Source organism: Hemicordylus capensis, chromosome 5 (assembly GCF_027244095.1).
Source record: "Hemicordylus capensis ecotype Gifberg chromosome 5, rHemCap1.1.pri, whole genome shotgun sequence".
NCBI lineage: Eukaryota > Metazoa > Chordata > Lepidosauria > Squamata > Cordylidae > Hemicordylus > Hemicordylus capensis.
Window position 1 is genome coordinate 208,900,186 of NC_069661.1, and position 22,767 is coordinate 208,922,952.

At 44.6% G+C, this 22,767-nt stretch overlaps 1 protein-coding gene across 1 annotated transcript in view; it reads left to right on the forward strand.

Moving 5' to 3' along the window:
* ANO4 (anoctamin 4) overlaps positions 1 to 22,767 on the forward strand; it is a 255,081-nt gene that overhangs the window by 4,665 nt on the left and 227,649 nt on the right. The window contains exons 2-3 of the mRNA XM_053257089.1: positions 2,315 to 2,392; positions 6,696 to 6,929. Coding sequence (XP_053113064.1) covers positions 2,315 to 2,392; positions 6,696 to 6,929 — 312 coding nt within the window. The remainder of the gene's footprint in view (positions 1 to 2,314; positions 2,393 to 6,695; positions 6,930 to 22,767) is intronic.

Below are 22,767 nucleotides of genomic sequence, written 5' to 3' on the forward strand. Positions count from 1 at the left end.
TTAAAATTAGTAATTACGTTCCACTTCATGGGTTCAATTATGTAAGGAGAGCATAACAAAAAGTGAGTGTGGGTCTAATGCAATGAGTACAAACATGGCAACCTCCAATGATCCTCCTTTTTTAAAAAAAAGAGTTTTTCTTTCCGTTTGTTTTTCTTTCAAGGCCATTTCTGCAATCTGCCTCCTTCTTTAACAGGATGTTCATTAAAACTCTTCTGATATACAATACTCACAAAGAACCTTTCACCTATTAGGCAGATGTGGTCTTGTTTATGATACTGTTTAGAGTTCTCTGGTTTTTATTAATCTTTCTTCTTCCCTTCTAATTTTATATGCATGTCATATCTGTTGATTTGCTGTGTGGCAAACTGTTTATGGGAAGAATTCTCATTTCTTTGTGCTCTCTAGTAACCTCCACCATTAAAATGTTACCATTGCAAGCAAAATTAATTTGAAAGACATCTGAACATTCTCTGCCTTTGATCCATTTTTCTCTAAAGCAGAAACTTTCACTACATTTAAAATAGCATTTCCTTCATTTCATCAAAGCTGTAAATAAAGAGGGGGAAAGAAATATTAAAAAGAAAGGGACATATTTGGGGGGAGTATTAGGGCAGCAGAGAAAGGGGGGATCAGTGAAAATCATTGTGTGAACAAATTGTTCTAACACGAGGGGCAGGGTTAATCTGGATGATTCCCAAGATTTCCCAGTGTGGCACTGATGAACCAGAGTGTAGGATACCAAAGAGGGTGAAAGGTGGGGCAGCCCTTTTATGAGGCAGATGCTTAAGGCAGCAGATTATTGGGGCACTAACACGGTGGCAAGATGTCTCCACCCCTACCATTGGAGCAGCTCTTTGGAACCCTTGCAAGAAGAACAAGGAGAGAAGAGGAAGCTGCTGACAACCTTTCTCCTCCCTATCCCCTTCACCACTTTCAAAGCTAGAAAGTGTGTGACTTTTAAAAGGGGTCTGACCAAAGGTTTGATGCCTCTGCTGGGGGTTGTAATTTTTATCCCCCAGTTAATTAGCAGAGCATGGAAGAAGCTACCCACTCCAGTTACAGGGTAGTTTGCAGAGTTTAGATGTTGCAGCTATTTAGAGAAGACGCATTGAAATTCTTGTAGAATCAAATACCAAGTAGATTTATTGGTGAAGAACACCTTTGGATAGGAAAGACCTAATACTTAATCTAAAGAACTACATAATGAATGGGTGGGGAGAGAGATATGTTTCCATCTGCTCTCTAAGGGGAAAGAAAGGGATTCTGACTCAGCACAGGAAATACCTGAAGAGTCATATTAGGGGTCATAGAGTAGAAACAGGTAGAACAGCTAGGGAGACCCTTACTCATTATCTCTACTCCCAATGCCCCTAGTGGTCATTAGAATAGTTGGTACAAAAGGTTGATGCACTGGAACTCCAAAAGCCTCAGGTGCCCACATCATAGTGGGCCACCCTCGTGATAGGTTGTAGATAACAACGCTGCAGATGTAAAGGCTACCCTTCTGCACAGAAAGCCCTTTGATTTTAATGAGATTTAGCCTGCTGAATTCTGTTTTGGAGAGCGTTGGAAATTATAGGCCTGAAATTATCATGGCCAAATTGCAAAGATAACTGAGTGGTACAAGAATGTTTCAGTCACCAGGTAGGGGTGTGTGTGTGTGTGTGTGTGTGTGTGTGTGTGTGTGTGCGCGCAGAGGCGTAACTAGGGAAAACGGCGCCTGGGGCAAGCACTGAAATGGAGCCCCCCGCCCCCCCGCCCCCCAACATACTACATTATACTTAGGTTTTTCCTCACAAGCGCCCGCCGCCGCCGCCAAGCCAGGCCACTGACTGGCCGCCAGGCGCCAGCAAAGCAATGGGGGGGGCGGGCGGCGTGGAAGGGACCACTCGTGGGGGAGGGGGCGCCGACGCGCTCCCTTGACTGCTGCAGCACTGCTGCACTGAGCAGGAAACATTTGTATTAACAATAAATAAATAAATAAATAAAGTATTTTTTGTCATGGCGGCGCCCCCCACGTGACCAGAAAAGATGGCGCCTGGGGCACGTGCCCCCCCTGCCCCCCATAGTTATGCCTCTGTGTGTGTGTGTGTGTGTACATATGCATGCAGATATATGGGGGGAAAGGAGGATTTGCAGATTGCATTAAAGCTTCTTACAACAATAGTGAAGAAGAGGAAGGAAATAAGGGGAAAGGTAGTTTGGAAAAGTGTGATTTATGAGTTGTTGACATCTTAAATTCTGGAAATGCTGACCCATATATTTTTTCCTCTATATTTTTAATAGTTCTTTTTTCATATTTGGTTTTTAGATTGTGAAACTACCCATGGCAGTTGTAATCTTTTTCTTGGAACCAACTACCATAGATGCATCAGCCAAATTACAGTTGGTAAGAAATTACTTGTATTTCCTTCCCAACACTTTAGCTTTTAGCAAGAATATCTGACTCCCAAGGTCACTCTCTGTTGTTTAAATTCAGATTAGAATGGAATGGATTTCTTTTTAAATTAATGCCTTTTCCATCCCCAGCACAGCACCCCTCCAGTGGCTATTGCTGGTGTCTATCTTACAATTCTTTTTTAAGATGGTGAGCCCTTTGGCAACAGGGAACTCTTTTATTTATTTATAGCTATGTACACCATTTTGGGAACTTTTGTTGAAAAGCGATATATACATACTTATTTATTTATTTATTTATTTATTCACTCCAGCCATAATTAAAAATCTTCCATGAAAGCTTCACTTAGTTTTTTAATGATTGTATAATGTGGGCTCCAATTCTAGGCATATTGACATGGGAGTGTCCCATAGATCCCAGTTGGACTTATTTCTGCATAAGCATGTATAGGATCGGCCTGCCCAATGAATGGTTGTTTTGCAAAACTATCTTGTGGATCTGCTTTCCTTTTAACAGTATAAGTGTTATAGTGTGGGTTTTTAACTATTCGTGTCTACGCATAAATATTAAAATGCTGTACAAGCACCTCTTTAATATTCAATGTATTATATTTTTGTCTATCAATCTAATCAATAAGCCTAATAGAATATTGAAGGTTTTACCTCCTTTAGTAGATACAATTTCAGTGCTCGGTGGTGCAAAGGCTGGTTGTTGGAAGTCAGCACAGATGTAATATTAATAGCACACATATCTATCAAAGTTTTAAGACTGGCCAGGCTTAATCTGTTCAGTTGTTTTACCATCCAGATAATATTTCTTTAGCACATGTGCTGTATTTAGCTTTGTTGCGCTCTCTCTCTCTCTCTCTCTCTCTCTCTCTCTCTCTCTCTCTCTCTCTTATATATAGATATATAAATCCCACATTTTCATATATTTAAATACAATAGCATCTCTGTTTTATACATTTGCACAACGCATACAAAGTACAGTTGAAGTATTTTGCCTTCATCTGCATTCCCAGGGTGGTTTAGAAAACATTATAAAACAAACCCGTAATGATAAGTTGTTCTGGTAAGAAGTAACCTGCCTACTTTCCTTTCACTATAATCTTAATTGATTATGACCATCTTCACAAGTTAGCCCACCTCTGCCCCAAATGTCCACATGTCCATCATCTTGAATTGGGGTGGATAACATCATCACAAACTACACTGTTGAGATGTCCCTATGTGTCACTCACTACAACTATAGCAAATTTGGTTGAAATTGGTTAGGCAGTTCACAAGTTAGCCCAGTTGCACCTCAAATGTTCATATGTCTCCCATCTTGAAATGGAGTGGACTACATCATCACAAACTATACCCTTGAGCCATCCCTCTGTCTCTCTACAGCTGTAGCAAATTTGGTTCATATCAGTTAAGCGGTTCATGTTAGCCCAGTTATGCCTAAAACGTTCATGCATCCGCTATCTTTAATGGGGTGGATAACATTATCATAAATATGCCATAGAGGTGTCTCTATGTGTCCCTAAAACTGTTCCAAATTTGGTTCAAATCAATTAGGTGGTTCACAAGTTAGCCCACTTGTGCCTCAAATGTTCACACATCCACCATCTTGAATTGGGGTGGATGACATCATTACAAACTACACAATTGAGGTGTCCCTATGTATCCCTACAGCTGTAGCAAATTTGGTTCAAATCAGTTAGGCCAATTGCTTCTAAAACATTTACGCATCCCTCATCTTGAATTGGGGTGGATGACATAACATTCTACACAATTGAGGTATCCCTATGTGTCTCTACAGCTGTACCCAATTTGGTTCATATTGGTCCAAGCATTGTGAAGTTGATGGCGGGGTGTGGGACACACACACGCATGGAAACAGGGACACATGGACACACAAAATGCTGGGTGATCTCATAAGCTTACTTTCCTTAAGGGAAGTCAGCTAAAAATGTAGCGTAAACCACAAATACATGAATTAAAACAGCAACTAATATATATAAAACCTTAAAAGGTGGGAGTGAATAAAAAGTGTTGAGAAATGTGAGTGGTGACCAGGGGAAGGGCTTTCACAGTGGTAGCATCCTGCTTGTTCAATTCTCTTTCCAGGGAGGCTCATCAGTTGACAAAAAGTGTGGCTGCCAGGTGAGTCTCCCTAGGAAGGAAGTTCCAGAAATAAGAGGCCAACATTGCGAAGGACCTTTCCCAATTCACTACCTGCCTTTCCTCAGATTGCAGGAGGGTCCAGAGGATGGCCTCTGAAAACAGTCTTACTGTCCAGACAGACTGGTGCAGGAGTAGTTGTTCCTTCAGGTACCCAGGTCCCAAGACATGTAGGGCTTTAATGTGCATTACTAACACCTTGGAAATAGACCAAGAGTCAGTGAAGATCTTTTAACCTGAGCAGGGGCATATCTAGGGCAGGGCAGGCAGGGCACGTGCCCCAGGCACCCCTTGAAGGGGGGCACCATTTTTTAAAATTAAAAAATTTGAAAAAATGGCCGCCGGAAACAAAATGTCCACTGTGCATGCTCAAATGGCCTCTGTGAGGCCCTAGGCCATGCCAGGCCTCACAGAGGCCATTTGAGTATGCACGGCAGCCATTTTGTTTTCAGCAGCCATTTTTTTTTAAAAAAAAAATATTTTAAAAAATGGCCACTGCACATGCTCAAATGGTCCCTGTGAGGCCCTAGAGGCCAGTGGGGGGAGGGGGAACCTTTGCAGACCCCCCATGGCCTTTAGGAAGCTCCCCAAAGGGGCTACAGGTAATTTTTAAAAAATTAATATAATATAAGTCACTGTACACATATTCAGTTTGGCACTATGTACAGAGAATCAGGGCTTATGAATACTGAGCTGAAGCTTATGAGCTAGGATTGTATTCATTTGCTCTTACTTTGCTTCTTGTGATAAGTGAGTTAAATGTGAGGTCTTAATAATATGGCTATTAATGGTGAGTTTGTCTTTGAATCAGTGTGAAATCCTTAGTATTAAGGCCCACTGGGAGTTTCTTGCTCTCTTTCTCTCATTTTAACTGTCTTTCTGAAATACTAGAATATATTCCAAGCAGTAACACAGTTTACTCTGCATATTTTCAGAGTATCTGGGAAAAGTCAAATTCTCCATTTATTTTTAGAACTTATGTAATAATGATGCTACAATGCATAGTAGAGAATTAGACAGGCACTTCTGTTTAGTTTTCCAAGAACACCTCCACATAGTATTTGGGTATTTCATACCCAAATACTCAAATTTGTAGTTTTCCAGCATTTTTATGGTCTGGAAATAGTTTTTGAAATATTAAAAGATTAATGAGCTTGACTTGTATTTTTCAGCTGAAATTATGGTAAAGTTATGTGAAAGATGGGTGTCAGATGTTTGGGCAGGGGGCACAATTTCAGTGCTTGCCCTAGGTGCTATTTTCCCTAGATACACCTCTGAACCTGAGTAAGATATGGTTATGTCCCAGTTATTAACCTAGTGGCTGTGTTTATGATACTGTTTCTGAACTGCCTTCAAAGATAAATTCATGTAACTGTGTTTCTGGACAGTGTTCAAAGGTAGTTTCACATACAGCATATAGCAAATCAATCCTGTCAGTTATTCAAGCATAGGCAATTGAGGTGGCAACATTTTATTAGTGCCACAGCATTTTTCACCTCTCTTTGGGAGACATTGCAACCCTCATCTAGGCTACTAGCATTTATAATTGGCTTTATGGTGCAGTGGGGAAATGATTGGTCTAGCAAGCCACAGGTTGCCGATTTGAATCCCTGCTGGTATGTTTCCCAGACTATGGGAAACATCTATACTGGGCAGCAGATATATAAGAAGATGCAGAAAGACATCATCTCATACTGCGTGGGAGATGGCAATGGTAACCCCCTCCTGTATTCTACCAAAGACAACTACAGGGCTTTGTGGTTGCCAGGAGTCGAAACCAACTCGATGGCACACTTTACTTTAATGAAAGGTGCTTAGTGTAAGGACATGACCAGAAGGCATTTGGCTGGTGTGGCCTCTCCAATCAAATCCAAGGCTTTTATGGCCATTAGCCCTGATAGGTAGTTGGAACACCCATATTCAAAAGCAGTGTACTTCTGAAAAACAAATGCAGGCAACTAACAGAGAAGGCCTGTTGACTCCATGCCTTGCTTGTAGGCTTTCCAGAGGCATTCCGATAGCCAATGTAGGAAAGAGAATGCTGGATTAGATGGAACATTACTCCAGTTCACTAAAGCTCTTCTTAAATTATGTTTATTAGAAATACATGCAATGTTTATTTTCAGGTTATGATGCTTCTGGTCAGTTTGCAGTTGGACTTTCTCACTGGAAGAATCCCTACTCTCAAGTTGGTCACCATCTCCCTTTCTGTGTCAATGAAGATGCTGGCACGTGTCGATATTTTGTGCCACCAATGGATTTATCAACTCCGTTGTCCTGCCCAGCTTCACTGTCTATCACCCCAGTGCCTTCTTACAGCAGCAGCAGCAGCCAGGACACACTTAGTCAAGACCCCTCAGGTAAAGGAAATGTATTTTTGGGAAGCCCAGTTTTAGACATATGAGAAGAGAGCTTGAAATGTGTAGAAAGTAAAGTTCCTCCATTGCACTCCACATCTTTAAATTGCCTTTGAAGTGCAGTTTGGTTCTTTCTGGATGTCCAGCTGTATTTCCATTTCTTGTGAATACAGAGATTCCCATTCAGAAAAGTTTCCGGAACAGAGAGAAACATGTTTCTCGAGATGTGTCAGTTTTGCAACATAAGGACAATGGGTGCCAATGGGTGACAGCCAGGCAAACACTGCACTAATTCAATGAACAAAGATGGGCCCACACAAGAAGGTCATATGGCTGAGCAGATGCTCAAAGCTGCACAGTCCCTTGTGGTCTTGGTCCCCTTGCGCAAGCGTTAAGCTTGTGCCACAAGGATAGTGATTAGCTTTGCAACTTTTCCTGCAGCATATATGGACTGAGGAAGAGGCTTCACAGCAGGCCTGCCACAGTTTGCGCAAGTGCACCCTGTTGCTCTGGAATGCAAATCCCGATCTAGCAGAACAAGCTAGCACAACATCTTTCACTAATGCAACATGTTTGCACTAGTGAGATGTTAGTTTGGATGTCAGCCATTAAACAATGGCTGAATCATAGAGAGAAACTTGGGCCTTACTCATTTATTAGCACATTGAAATTGTTATGGCATTTCCAGATGACTAAGCTGAATTGGTACACGTGTAGTCCTAGATACCCTGGTAACCAGTGAAATCTGAAAATGGGACGTTTTACCATCCCACCTTCAGAATGGAGGGTTAGTTAAGGTACTTCGGCATTAGCTAGGAAGTTGAGATCCATTACACTCATAGCCCTAGAAAAGTCTGAAAACCCTTTTGACATTTTTTGATACACCTAACAACCAAAACACAAATATGTGAGCTTTACCTCACATTAGAGACCCATCCTCCAGCATGGAGCAAGCCAAGCCATGGGGTTCACAGTCAAGCTATGGGACTTGTGTTGCCCCTTCTCATACTTGCATGAGTCTTGGACACATGAGGCAAGGATTTCCAATAGCAAGCAGAAAAAATGATTCTGTCAGGCCCCAGAGGCTGCACGTAGTTAGGCCCCTTTCTGTGGCCTCCGAGTACTTGGCCTGGGCTGTCAGCGCGCACCAGTCTCCCAGGCCTGCCTGTTGTGTCCAAAGCAGGTCCGCAGGTTCCTGCTCCCACTTGCCCCCTTTAGGGCTCCTTCCCATGGCACTGCCATGATGACAGCCCTCCTCTTGACTGGCTCCTCATCATAGGCCGGGCCGGTCTTATATAGCCCCTGACATGTGAGGCAGCTCTCACAAGATTGCGTGCTCTCGGCCCAAGATCTCGCGGGAGCTGGCCCCACTCTCACGAGACTATGCTGTCCCCAGAAGGCAAAGTCTTGCTGCAACTAGGGGGCCACAGCCATTCGCATGCAGCAGCAGGCCAAGAGGCTGACCCCAATGCCAAGACCAGGAGACCGGCACCCATTCAGGTAGGATGAGCCCATCGCTGTCTTCATCCTTGCCTGGGTCAGGGGGTGGCGGACCCCCGACAGATTCCAAACTGCAAAACAGATTAAGGGCATCACCAGTCAGTTGCTTCTCAACTGTTCAGCAGCTAATGGTTTGTATCCTAAGGCAGTCATGACAGAAACACCATTCATAGGTTATGTTCAACACTCATACAATGAGTGTACAGTGTATACAGGCACAGATCTGTACAGAGGTACAATTATTCACATGTTATATTAAACACAGATACAGCACACTTCTTATCTGTAGCCTGCATTTCAGGGTGTCTATATCTGGGTTCACTTTTAAAATGAAGTCATTCACACACAAATATGTACAAGTGTACAAACATCAGAGTTAAGTTAGTTATGTTTCACTGATTTCAATGATGCTTAGTCATGACTAATTTTCTTTGGATACAATCTATTTCATCAATGACACTACATTTTGAAATTAATCAAAAAGCATCGAAGCAAAACTAAACTGCCCGATGCACCATTTTTGTATTGCCCAAAGCCCTCTAGACTACTACTACTACTACTAGACATCCTAACTAACAAAGAATTGTTTCACCATGAGATATGCAGTTCCTCCCTTTAGGAGGGGCCACAAATTTCAATGACCTTCCTTTCTTCCAGAAGTCCTCCATTTCAGTCAAAAATATGTCCCTGAGGGCTGTGTGACCATCAGGGATATATTTTCAGGTGACACAAAGGATATCCAGGAGAAGGAAAGGTTGTCAGAATTTGCCACCTGCTGCACAAATGCCAGAGCTAAAATAGTCTATCATGTTCACAGCACCAGAACATCTCACAGAACACTGTTGCTTTATTAATTAGGTTGTTCACCACTATTATTGTCATTATTTTATTATTAATGTTTCTATAACAGCAGCAGCAAAAAAAAAAAAAAAAAAAAAAGGACCCAAAGCAAAAGTAGTAAGAAAATGCCTCCTTGTCCCAAAAGGACTCGCAACCTAAAGACTAAAGAAACATTTTGCACTAATGTCTGTTAAATAGTACATGCTAATCACTCTAGGATTCTCTTGGCTTCCTCTCAATTCAAACAGCTCTTGACTGTTCTGAAGGAGACAAGGAGAGGCAAGCATGTGCTATTCACTGTTAACTTCAGGACTGTCCTTACAAGGAAAAACACATAAAGGACTTTTCAGGCTGTCTTTCAATGTGTTTTTATTCTGCAATAAATTGTGACAGGATGTTTTCAGAATTCAGGGTGGATGGTGTCAGGCAGAGTTTGTATTTCAGTGGAAGATGCAATACAATACTAAATCCTAAAAATGAGTTATCAGCACAATAAGCTGCAGTGAAATACAATATTGTGTACAAAATTGCAGCTCCTATTCCTCCATAAGGGCAGGTCATTTTCACAGGAGCAATTCAGATTCCTGTTTCTATTAGAACCAATGGAGGGCTTGCTGTGAAAGGGAGGAAAGAGAGACAGCACTTCATATTTCACAAAATCAAGCCTACAAGCCAGAGGCTGCTAGTTTGAATCCCCACTGGTATGTTTGCCAGACTATGGGAAACACCTATGTCGGGCAGCAGCGATATAGGAAGATGCTGAAAGGCATTATCTTATACTGCGCAGGAGATGGCACTGGTAACCCCCTCATGTATTCTGTCAAAGACAACCACAGGGCTCTGTGGTTGCCAGGAGTCGACACCAACTTAATGGCACACTTTACTTTAAAAAAAAAACCCTGATGTGATAAGATCTGAGAATTTAAAATAATCATGCCCGAAGAATGATACTGATACGATGATCAATGCCTATGTTTGTTATGGAAGAATATTAGTGCACAAATCCAGTGAGGGGTGTCTGATGTGGGGAGCTCTGCACATAATACCTTCCTGTCAATAACAGCTACCACATTCATTCAGATAGAGGAAGGAAGGACTAAGTGCACATTTCCTTAGGAGCACCTAGGTTTGCTCCTGCCATATGAATGGACTTGGTCATCCCATCTGAATGCTGAAAGAGGAAATGTCTGGATCAGGGTATAGGAGTGAGATTAAGCAACTACCATTTAATTACTACCCTACTCTCCCCCCCCCCTTCCTTTTTAAATTTATATTGAGACTGGTCTCAACAGCAGACTTTGCAATTCGTATTTATTGGTCCAGCTAGTTTTACTCCCTCTACTATTTTTCCAGAACAGATAGTTAGAAGTGTTCAGCTTTCTGCCTGTCTGTCTTAAAGTAAGTGTTTAGCCCTTTTATTTATGGAGATAAAAGATGTATCAATAAGAAATAAACCAGCTTCTGTGTTAGTGAAACTGCTTCAGGGTGTTTGGCGAACACCCCAAAATCTACCTTGGGGCTTGCATGGGGAAAATTAGCTCAGAAAAGAACAGTTTCACCAAAGTTTTAATTTGCACAAAGTTGTGGACTCAGGAAATGACTGGACTGAGACAAGATTTAAGTTTCAACAATAAAAAGAAGATATTTATTGTAGGAAGGGGTACAGAGGAGAGAAATGTGTGGTTACAGCAATATTACTATCAACAATATATTTAACTGCAATGAGGCATTTTAGCTTAGAGTCCTAATTGTGCAGGTTCTCAGACGGGCAAGAGAAAGAGGCTTTCAGAGAAGGAGGTGGTTGGATTTAAGAAAGGGGACTAGAGATAGAAATTGGGCCCAGAGAGGGGCAAAGCTCATATCACTTGGTCTTGATGAAGGGCTCTGGGAACCACCGATGAACCTCGTTCCTCAGGAAGAGGTCCGGCCAAGGTGGGTGCAAACAAGTTGGAGGGGTTAATTGGTAGAGGTGAATCTAGGAGGATGCTTCCTCTGTGGAATCAGTTGGTTAGGAAGACTGGGCAGATCAGGCTGGGCAAGAAAGCCGATCTGGTGAGTGGCATGAAATACTGAAAACTGCCTTGCATGGTGACCGGTGAACATTAAATCACCCAAAAAGCTGATGGTAACTCCAAGGTAGCTGGTGTGTAGAGAGCATGAAGATCAAAACGAGCACACTGGATCATCTAATTGGGGATTCTTATACCCAAATACATATCCTCAGGGCACATTCCAAGTTGCCCTTTTTGTCGGAGGGGTGTGTTGGGTGGGACCGGCAAGGATCCCATTATTGCTGATCTTTCTTCCTGAGTGTAACAACTGCCGAGGTATGCCAAGGCTTTTGTCATGAAAACAGAGTGCATAGACATGAGAAGGGAAATCTTCATAGATAGAAAGGTCCAGTAATCCAATCAGTATTTTAAATGGGTGCATCTCTTAGGTTACAGGTAAACACTATAGAACAGTATCAGGAATATGCAAAAGCACACACACCAAAGAAATATAACATCTCTAACTCAAAGTCTGACTAAACAAACTTTCCCCTAGACTAAACTTACCAAAGCCATAAGCCCTAGCTCCTTGCCTTGAACTAATTCCTGATGTTTGCCTGTAACATAATTAAAATAAGAAGCACTAGCCTACGCCCATCCTACCTGGGGCATTGCAAAAGACTCTATAAACATTTAAGCGTGCATTAAGGCAACCTATTTTTATAACCCTACTAAGTATTCTTAACTGTACCTGAAAGTTGAGAGAGCCTCAGACAGAAGCAGTCTGTAGTAATTCAATAAAACTGTAGGGGTGGTTTTTTTGTTTTCTTTTTTATAAGCCTCTCCGAGTTGGTTTTTAACTCAGGAAAGGTGGGGGGCGAAGGGGGATTTATCTGGTGCAAAAATTTCCTCAAATGTTCAGCAGCTATCAGTTTTCGCATCACATGTAGGCTTGCACGTGGAAGATTATTGTACTTATCCAATAGCAAAATAAAGAGAGTTTTCCCTGGGATTCCACCCCAAGCCCAGGGAGGTTCAAGCTCTGTTGATAAGAGGGGTAGCAGTGGCATCATTTTGAACCTACCAATAATACAGAATAGTTTTAGGAGAAGCCTAGCCAGTGTTGGAGAAATTTTCCTGTAATGCTAGGATTCTTTATAGGCAGGGGTCATACCGTTCCATCAGATTCAAAGCTTGATTTATCACACTACCGGGTCTCCATCAATCACTAAGGTGAGAGGGAAGAACCCCACAGAATGGTGGTTACAGATTATATACCAAAGCCTTATCAGTTATGCAAATACATTTGGTCAGAATGAGTACCCGTACATTGTACATCTTCAAACCAGCATTAATCAATCATGGTACTCTAGGCTAGATACATTTTTATAACTACTGTGCATGTCCAACCTTCAAGCCACAGAGAGGCTGTTGTTTATTGTTTTACCCTCACAGCATCTTTCCCAAATGCCACAGACAGGGAGTAAAACTTTGGTTCATTTCTCCAAGTGAAGTGATTTCCCCCCAACACCAAGCTACTGGGTGATTCAGCATTTCTTTCCCTCACGTGAGTTTGCTCTGAGACAAAGGCTTTAATTCACTACACTAATTGGCACATTAGCTGGCTGCTATCGTTTTTGCGAAAGGCGGAGAAGACAAGGAAGTTCACTCTGAGGGCAGAGTGGCCTTGACAGAGAGAGAACCTGTTTTTAGTTAACTTCTGGGGTCTATTTGGGCTATCCCAGCATTAGGGAGGGCGTGCATCTGTTCCCCTTTACAATTTGCTTGTTAGGAGCCAAATCTCGGGGCAACTGGCCCACTGTCACTAAGTGACCTGTCCCCATGTGCTATAAAGAGAGAGCTCACAATGCCGTGAGGCTCCTGAGCATATACAGAGTGAGATCTCCAAGCCTGAAGATTCAAACACAAATGAGGAGACTCCTTAGAACTGACAGAAAAGCTTTTCTGGCAACATGAACACAAAGGCATGAGACTAGGATGCAGGGGTGTAGCTACCATTGCCATCATTGAGTGATGGTGGGGGGAATGCCCAGGGCTGGAGGTGACCAGGCTTCAGGTGTCCACCTGCCACCCCCACCTATCCCTGCCCTGAGTGCTCAGCCCCAACTCATGTTGGCCACTCTCCAAAGTCACTGAGTTGACATGAGTGAGGCAGAGCTGCCTCTTCCCAGCAAGAGCAGGCAGCCCTTAAAGTAGGCCTGTTCTCACTGTCACTGGGACACCCCTGCCTCACCAAGCTGGCACAGTCATGCCAGCTCAGTGACATCATCAGGCTGCGTCAGCGTGACCAGAGCACAGTCATCCAGGTAGCTGGGTGGTGAAGGCAGACAGGCAACAAAGGCAGGTGACGGGCAGTGGGTGAAGGCAGGTGGGGCACCCCATCTTCAAATCTTATCTCAGGGCCTCCTCCAACCTTGCTGTGCCCCTATTAGTATGATTGATAGAGAAGGGAAGCAATAATGTGTTGTATATGTTTCCTCCATTAGGTGGCAGGTCTTCATCTCATTCCAGCAATAAATGAAGGCATCTGGTGTAGGAAAGGGGCCGAGAACTCCAGCCTCACATTCCTGATAGCCTCTGGTCCAGAAAGGGTCAGTGCAAAGACTTCCGCCTTTCCACATTGGATGCCTTTGTATATGAGGTGGCACCCTAATGCACTCTCTCCCATTCAAATCTCACTTACGTTGCTTCACCTATAGGTGAGATACGTTGCTTCACCATAGCAGGGGCAAAGAGTTAAAGCCCTCTCTCCTTGCTGTGGTCCCTGTCTGGATCAGGGCCCTTTGCTGTTGCTAGTAGCATTTAAAAAAAACACCAAAAAATCCAAACACACAGGCCTCAAGCGCACAATAGGCATTTTGTGTAGCTTGGCCCTGAATGTCCAATTTTTCAAATTTCTCTAGTAAGTGAAAATTTCAGAGACCTAAGTTTTGGGCAGTATAAAAATATGTTAAATAAATTAAATAAGTTAGGTTTGTTGGACCACATGCACGCCAAATTTCTGGGTATACCTAACTGGGATGTACTCTTAACAATTTCAATATCCTTGTGAGTGAGTCAGTAAGTATGTGTGTGACTTCAATCTTATGACTGGTTTTATAATTAACCACTCAAAATGACAACATATTTCTGTAGAGTTTTCTGTTTCAATAAAGGTGATATTCTTTTCTTTATAAAACTAAAGAGCTCCTCTTTTTCCCATTGTTCTAATGAACTATTTTTACAGAATCAAATATATTCTTCTTAGCACTTAGGAAAAATTAGGTATGGAATGCAGATGAAATAAAATAGAGGATTGTTCAAAATAACAAGAACATGAAAATCTTTGTAAAGTGTATCTTTTGTTTGGAAGCTTCATTTATATTATTTGCTATTGTTGATGCTTTTGCTTGGAAATGTATTGATCACAGTATTTTATATTCAGAAGTATTGTATAGAAGTTATTCCTTTAATTATTTCTCCCATCTTTAAACTGAAGTAATGTTGCCAATGTGGATCTCTTAGTACAGGTCATATAGAACATGAAGGGTATAATGATATAGAATATAGGATATATTCTATGTAATAGAATATAGAATATAGAATATTCTATATAGAATATAGAATATTCTATATAATGATATAGAATATAGGATATAGAACATGAAGGGTATAATGTGCTTAAAAGGAATAGATTCAACAGAAAGGGAGGGAAGTTGCTATTAACAGGGGTCAAAAATGGATCCTGTCTAGGTTTGACTACTCAAATATGCTCTACGTAGGACTGCATTTGAATGTAGTCTGGAAATACCAGTAGGTTAAAAATTCAGCAGCCAATTTGGTCTCCGGGGCAGAGCTGGTCTTGTGGTAGCAAGCATGACTTGTCCCCATAGCTAAGCAGGGTCTGCCCTGGTTGCATCTGAATGGGAGACTTGATGTGTGAGCAAGATAGTCCCCTCAGGGGATGAAGCCGCTCTGGGAAGAGCATAAGGTTTCAAGTTCCCTCCCTGGTTTCTCCAAGATAGGGCTGAGAGAGATTCCTGCCTGCAACCTTGGAGAAGCCACTGCCAGTCTGTGAAGACAATACTGAGCTAGATAGACCAAAGGTCTGACTCAGTATATGGCAGTTTCCTATGTTCCTATGTTTCCTAGGTCGAGTGTGCTGTTGAGTCGGTGTTGACTCCTGGCACCCACAGAGCCCTGTGGTTGTCCTTGGTAGAATACAGAAGGGGTTTACCATTGCCTCCTCCCGCACAGTATGAGATGATGCCTTTCAGCATCTTCCTATATCGCTGCTGCCTGATATAGGTGTTTCCCATAGTCTGGGAAACGTACCAGCGGGGATTGGCTTGCTAATCAATCTCTGGCTTGCTAATCAAGTCCCTTCTATAAGTAGAATACTGTAGTGACATTCCTCTTTTTCATGAGTCCTTTCTCTAGATAAGAAATACAGATCATGCATTATAAATATATATCCACTCAGCAGATTTGTATAGAGCCAGATAACCTTGTCAGATATGACTAGTAGCTTGTCTTAATCAATGTGATGATTTATGATCTTTAAAGAAACATTGATTGCTTTTAGCAAATGGCTTCTCTGCTGACTCTGGAGATGTAGATGACCAATAAGTTACAACGGCAAGGAACCAGAGTCCAAATGAGGACAACATTTTGTAGTCAAAACATTGGTTAGATAACATCAGATGGGAGGAATATGAACATGTAAATGTGAAAGGTTTCACATCGAATGGGAGAGAAGTCCTCTCCTGCACCCCGTAACTTGTTATTAGTTGTCAATTCCTGGCAATACAGGATCACTGGCAGCTGGAAGATATAACATACATGCCCAGTTTTTAAAAATTATTATTCATAAGGAGCTTGATTTTACAACCTAATGAACATACTAAACTTAATTCTGATGAATATTAAATGTGGTAATTTGAATTCAGAGGACCATGAACAGAAGATAAAATGTTGCGTGACTAGTTCCATGCTCAGATATGCAAGCTGCATGCACAAAGAGCTTGTATAGTACAGAGGTTTTCTTTGGATGTCATGTGATATTACCTACACAAGAAAATATCTGCTCCCCAGAGCTTGTTGTGGACTGCAAGGAGTCCCTAAAATAATCAGAGCTGACCCAAGACACCTACACAATGTCACATAAGTGGCTGAACTCCAGGATCTCTTGAAATTTTGCAGAAGGTGAAACCCTGTCAGGTCATGGCTGAGCCGCAAGACAGGTCACAGCTGGGCACAAGAGTGTGGAGTCTGGTTTTGGTTCTTTGGAGCAGAGGGCAGAGGCAGAAGACTTTATCATAGATGGGTGAGTGTTGGATACCAGATAAGGCAGTCAAGAAGCAGAGAGAAGACCACATTGAGTCTCCATAGTTACTCTAAGTGGTAGGTCTCTCAGACTGGAAAGTTGGTCTGCAGGCAGGGGTTGTACAGGCCAGACACATCCTCATTGGCCTGTGGCGTCACCTGACCAGGTGCCAGCTGAGAGTCAACTGTCTATATTCAGGCTGGGGTCAAGTGAGAGTCCAGATCAGCACTGCATCCTAGAGCCCCTGCCATTCAGAGCCTAACCAGTCTGACTTGCTGAGAGACAGAAGCACTGCTGATACAGGAGATAAGGCAGCTGGCTGCTTGAAGATGCACATCCCAAGTGTCTGAAACATGTACGCCCAGTGCCTTACAAACCCAGCACATTGCTATAGGGGCTGCAAGAGTGCAGACTGCCAATGCCTGGCCCTCCATTCACCTGCTGCTCGCACCACCCATTATGTCTCCATTTATCTATGCAGATTAATGATGTCACTGTACGAGTGCCTGTCCTCACTGGGATGGGGCAGCATGCTCACACTGGCGCAGTGACATCATTAGACTGCATCAGCAAAGGAAGACACAATAGGTGGTATGAGTGGAGACGAGAATGGCAGGTGAGTGGTGGCAAGGCGGTGCAAGTAGAAATGGGCAGGGCTACCAAGAACGGCATCATTGTTGTAGTGATGCTGCTCCCATTTGGAGCAGCATCCCTACAGCAGTGACACAATTCTTAGGTGTCCCTGGAGGCTCTGCAAGCTTGGCAGCAGCAAGGATGATATTTGTAAAAATTCCTGTGTTAAGTGTCCCTAACACAATGATGCCCCCTCACTAGGCAACTCATGCCATTGTCTTGCGCAGCCCCAACAGAGGCGGCCTGGCATAGGGGAGGTGTAAACTGCACACTAGGTATGTACCAACACCAGTTCCCATTGTCGGGGTCCTGGGGATATGTAAGGTGGGATGCCAATGCTCCCATAGCAAGGGCACTATTCTTCTGATGATGAACAAAAGACTTTGCTTCTGTCAAAAGCTGGGGATGCGGGTGGCCATTGCTGTGCTCTCTCTGCAGCATCTCAGAATTAGTTTTCTGCTGTGAAACTGCCACCTGGCTAACGTGAGGTGGCTGAATTCCGGCTGGTTGCCACCATGGGGGTGCACTGGAGATCCCTCATGGGTCTACCCTACATTTTTTTATATCTGGGCATGGGTGTTAAGACTGTGATGGGGGAAGGAGGCCCCCATCACCCAGCTGCCTCACCTCCCATGGTCCTCTCCATACATGTGCCTCACAGTTGTTGGGAAGGTTGCTTATTAACTTCAGCACTAGTGGGGATGCTTGGATGAGAGGCTTTGTATAGGAGAGGAACCTTGTCCTGCTTCAAGAATAGGGCACAGATGCTGAGCCAGGGGCCCTCCAAGGCCACCCTTAGCCATGCTCATGCCTTGTTCCTCCCTGCAAGCGCTCAGTGAATCTGTCATTGACGCCCACTCCAGTTGTCCTTGGTGGTACCTATTGCCCTGCAACTGCCCCTTTGTTTGATGTTCTCTATTGCGCTATTGGGGAATGTCTGCAGTAGATACTCTTGATGGGGCCTTGAGGGCATGAGAGCAATATCCCTGCACTTGGGCCTATCCCACGATGCACAAAGTAGTAGCCTGGCCACACCCACACATGCCCAGTCCTGCACGAGCATGCTTGTGGTGCACAGCCCATTGCATACGTCCACCCCGATTGCCACTCGCGTGACCACTGCAGTTTGGTGGTCCATGATCTCTAGTTTTCTGCAGACACCAAGCTGCTCCAAACAGCCATGCAGTCCCAGCAACCTTCTGCTACCACACCATCAACTGGTGTCACTGGCACCAACAGCGCCGGGGGGAGCAGTCAATCAAGCTAGGGACACCTCGAGAAAGGTCCGAGCAAAGCTTTGGATGGACACAGAGCCCAGGTTCTTTGTGGAACTTTGGAGGGGGTGCAAGGCCAAATGCAGAACCACTTCAGAAACGAGGACAACTATGGCTGGATCTCCAACCAGATGGCTCTCAACGGGTACCAGCACACTGCCAACCAGTGCAAGGAGTGGCTGCAGCATCTAAGAAAAAAGATCAAAGAGGTAACCTCACACAACAAGCTCTCTGAAGTGGTGCACAGGACAATGGCCCACTATGACATCCTGGCATTAGTCCTGCTGGAAAGATGGGATGTCACCTCAGGAGCCACAGCAATGACTGGCCACCCAATGCCATGGAGCAGGCCAAGGGCCAGCCAGATGTCCTTCCTTACAACCATGCAGGGGGTAAGCAGGCCCATGCAACAATTGGCTGCCATGGCCACCACCGCAGAACCACCGGCCACTGCCTCCACTGCCCCTGCACAAACAGGAGCTGCTACCATGTTGCCCTGTCCAGCCTTGACCTTTCCCCCCTTGCCATAGAGGTCTCTAGCTGCATCTGTGTCCCGGGGTGACAACATCCCGCCCCTTCTTTCAGGATTTCATCTTCCTCTGCCCAACCTGGTGGTCTAGTTCCAACAACTGTGATTGTTGGAACTACCAGCCCTGCCAGACTTCCACGCCCGCCACACTGTCCAGGGTGTCAGAGATGGTCACAAGCTCCATCTGTCTTGGACCCTCATGTACACCAGCTGCCGCCCAACAGCAGACAGGTGTGCCAAGACCTGGGGAAATCTCAAGGGATGCCAGGGGCTACTGGGAACCTGTGCTTGCCCAGTTTGTGGATCCTGCTGGACATCCCCAGCAATCTGCCCTCTATGTCATTGACTATGCAGATGAAACGATGAGACCCAGATTCCAGACCTGAACCCACTGTCCCTAACACACTTATTCAAGGAGGAGTGTCAGTTCTCCCTGCTGGAGTGTGACATCATATATGGGACAGGACTTGGAATTGGCAGCCCCCAGGACCAAGGCCTGGGAACAGACCTTTCTGAGCAGATGTTTGCCCACACACCACCTGATATTGTGTCCAGTGCTGGGGCCTCCACAGGCACCTGGGGATCATTGGCCTGTGAGAAGGAGACTGAAGATGTGGGTTTCCACTAGCATACCAGTGGAGAGCAGGATTGTGTGCTGCCAGATCAGCCAGGTGAGTGAACCTATGTCCTGCAATAAGGCATGTGGTCTTCTGCAGTGGGGGGAGTGGGGTGGGGTGGGGTGCTGTGGTTCCCATGGATGGTGGCAGGATGGAAGTTGTAGTTGGTTTCCCATGGAGTGGGGTATGGGGTGGGGTAGTGTAGTGTCCATGGACGGTAGCGGGCTAGTGTGGATGGTGCTAATCCTGTGTTTCTGGGGGTAGTGAGAGGGCATGGTGTGGGACCAGAATGGGGCAGGGGGGTGCGTGTGCAGGGAGTATTTCCTGCCCTCCACCAAGGCATGCTCCCGTCTAAAATGGATGGTAGTGGGGGGAAGCAGGTGCAACAAGCTGAATGGAGGGCAGTGGGGGGCCGGGGGACACATGCTGCCAAGTAATGCTTGATGGGTGGATGCCACAGACTCTCACTTCTTCCAGCAATGCAAGCCTGCCCACCAATGGGTTGTGACCTCAAGGTCCCATGGCCATCTGTCAATGCCAAGTGGCATGCTGACAGTGGCATGCTCCCTGACAGTGGCATGCTGCCTCCCATCTGAACATTTAGTATACATGTTGCAGGAGGGGGGATTCCTGTGGCAACAAGCCATGCCCCGTGGAGGGGGGGGAGGAATAACTCCCCAATCCAGCAGCTCATCTAGGCAGGTAATGCCACAGGATTTATTTCAGCTTACTCTTAATGCTGTTTTCCCTCTCCATGCACCCTCCCTGCAGCATTACCAGTGAGAGAGGATCCTGGCCAGCCACAACCTGTGCAGGAAGAACCTGCGAGACCTGCTGTGTCCGCCCTGCCCATGGTCCATCCTGATCCTGCCCCATGCACCTGATCCTGCCCCATCCTGATCCTGCTGAGCACATGGTCCAGTTGTGCAACAGGAGGCATTTGGACCACCTCTAGCTCACCAAGGACCTGATCATGCAGCATGCTAAGAGTTCATAGGACACCTGTGATCTGCTATATGAAATGTGCCAGCACATCCAGAGGGGCGAGAGCAGCCAGCACATCCAGAAGGCAAGAGCGGTGGTGAAAGGCCACCCAGTGGAGATGGGAATGCTGTGCCAGCAGCCCATTCCGGAGGGTCACTTGGAGGCGTGGGCAGTGAGAGAAGTCTTTGCAAGACACACCGGGAAGCATCTCCCTTTGGCCCACCGCCAAAGTGGGCAGGTGCATGGTGGGGGTGTGTGGCACCCTAGAATAGGGTCATCACCCACACCTGCAGCAGCTGTTGGATCAGATTGGAAACACCTGTCCCCGCTGCACAAATGAAAAGGCTTCCAGTGTATTGCTGTCAAATAAAGTGAAAGTAGTCTTAATTAAACCAGTGTGTTTCTTTCCAAATGCAAGTGCAAAACTCCCCCCTAAGACCTGGCCTGTAGCGGGGAGGGTAACAAACAATTTGGGGGGGTTTGATGGAGGAGCGGAGGGCATAGGATCCCCACCCCACCATGAGACTCACTGTGCACAGCAAGGACTGCACTGAAGCTACATGGTGTGTGGAGGGCTTGTTTTTATGCAAAGAGGAGGTGTGTTGATCCAAGGGCCCATAGGTTCTAAGAGTGGAGGGTGTGCAAGGAGGAAAAGCTGATATATTTGGCAACCATGGACAAGGAATTGCAAGCAGGCCTCCCCAGAGCCCCCACCCCAATGCTGCCCGCATCCAGTAAAATGTCTGGTGGGTTAAGTAATAAAGTGTCCCTGCCCAGATGAGTGCTCCCCCACCTCCCTCTGCTGTCAAGTAACGAGTGTGCAATTTAATGTTCTGCTGCAGTTTTATTGAGAGGACATAGCTGGGAACAGTGAGGAAGGGGTTAAATTGCCATTGGCCCGACAAAGTTGGCTGGCAAAGCCGGAGCAAGTTGAGCATGATCAGCATACCCCCTTGGGGATCGTGGCCAATGGCAGCTGCCTGGACGATGTGCTGACACCCTGCCCTCAAGCTGGTGATGTGAGCGGTGTGCGGGTGCCTGGGATACAGCCTTGGCAGCCGAGGAGCAGGGAGGGGGCCACCTTGACCTGAAAGTGTGGCTGGATGAATGACTGTGATGCAATTCACAGTTTTAAATTGAAACCATGGATTCGTCAACATTCGGTTTCGCTTTACATGCGAATGCGGCCAGAAAGTCTGTGAAACACTGGCCTATATGAGTGTCAAAGGCTGAGAATAAAGTCTAGAGGTGGAAATGAGTTGACTTTCCGAGCACTTCAAAAAATTGAAAACATTACCTAAAAGGTCTGAAATATCTTCAGTACTCATGGAGGATAATGTATCACCTGACTAATAGAGTATCTCAATTGCAGGGCCTTTCACTTGTCACTCTGGCTCTGACACAATTGTATAGCAAAAAGGCTGACGTTCACTTTTAATTAATATTTGATGCAGTCCATAATGAGCACATCAGGTTTTGAAAAACACAACAAATGCAAACAGGATCTGTTTTATAAAACATTTTACTGGAAATGCTGACTCTCCTAGCTCAGTCAGGACTTTTAGATTTGCATTAGATGTGTTGAAACAGCTTTCATTTGCAGTTGCTCAATCTTGGCTCAGTCAGAATTTTGGCATATGTTCTCTTTGCTTATAAAACATTCAGCTTTCACTTGATTTTAATGGTTCAATAATCTGAATGAAAAGGAAAATACCATTAACTTGGCTTATTTGAATTTCCTAGCCAGTTTTCCCTTAATATTATTATATTGTATTATGAGAAGAAATAAGTAGCTGAGAAGTTACTGGTTTTGATACCATTTAGCTTATATCTTCAGTTATATTTGCACTAGTTCATTTTTATGCAGTCTATCCCAGAAAATAGCCTGTGCAGCTGTTAACGGTCCACACCTCATTCCATGTCACAGATCAAGCTGACATGAATTTTGAGAAAAAGTGTTCAGGCAAATTCTCTGAGCATGATTTTCTTGAAATTTGAGTGTACATTCTCCTAATTTAAAGTTGCAAGTTTTAGATGATACTGGTTAGACTCATTTCAAACCAGCTTTCAAGTGGGCTATGGGGTTGAGACTGCCTTACTTAGTCAGCCTGATGGATGAACTCCAATTGGCTATCAACAGAGAGAGT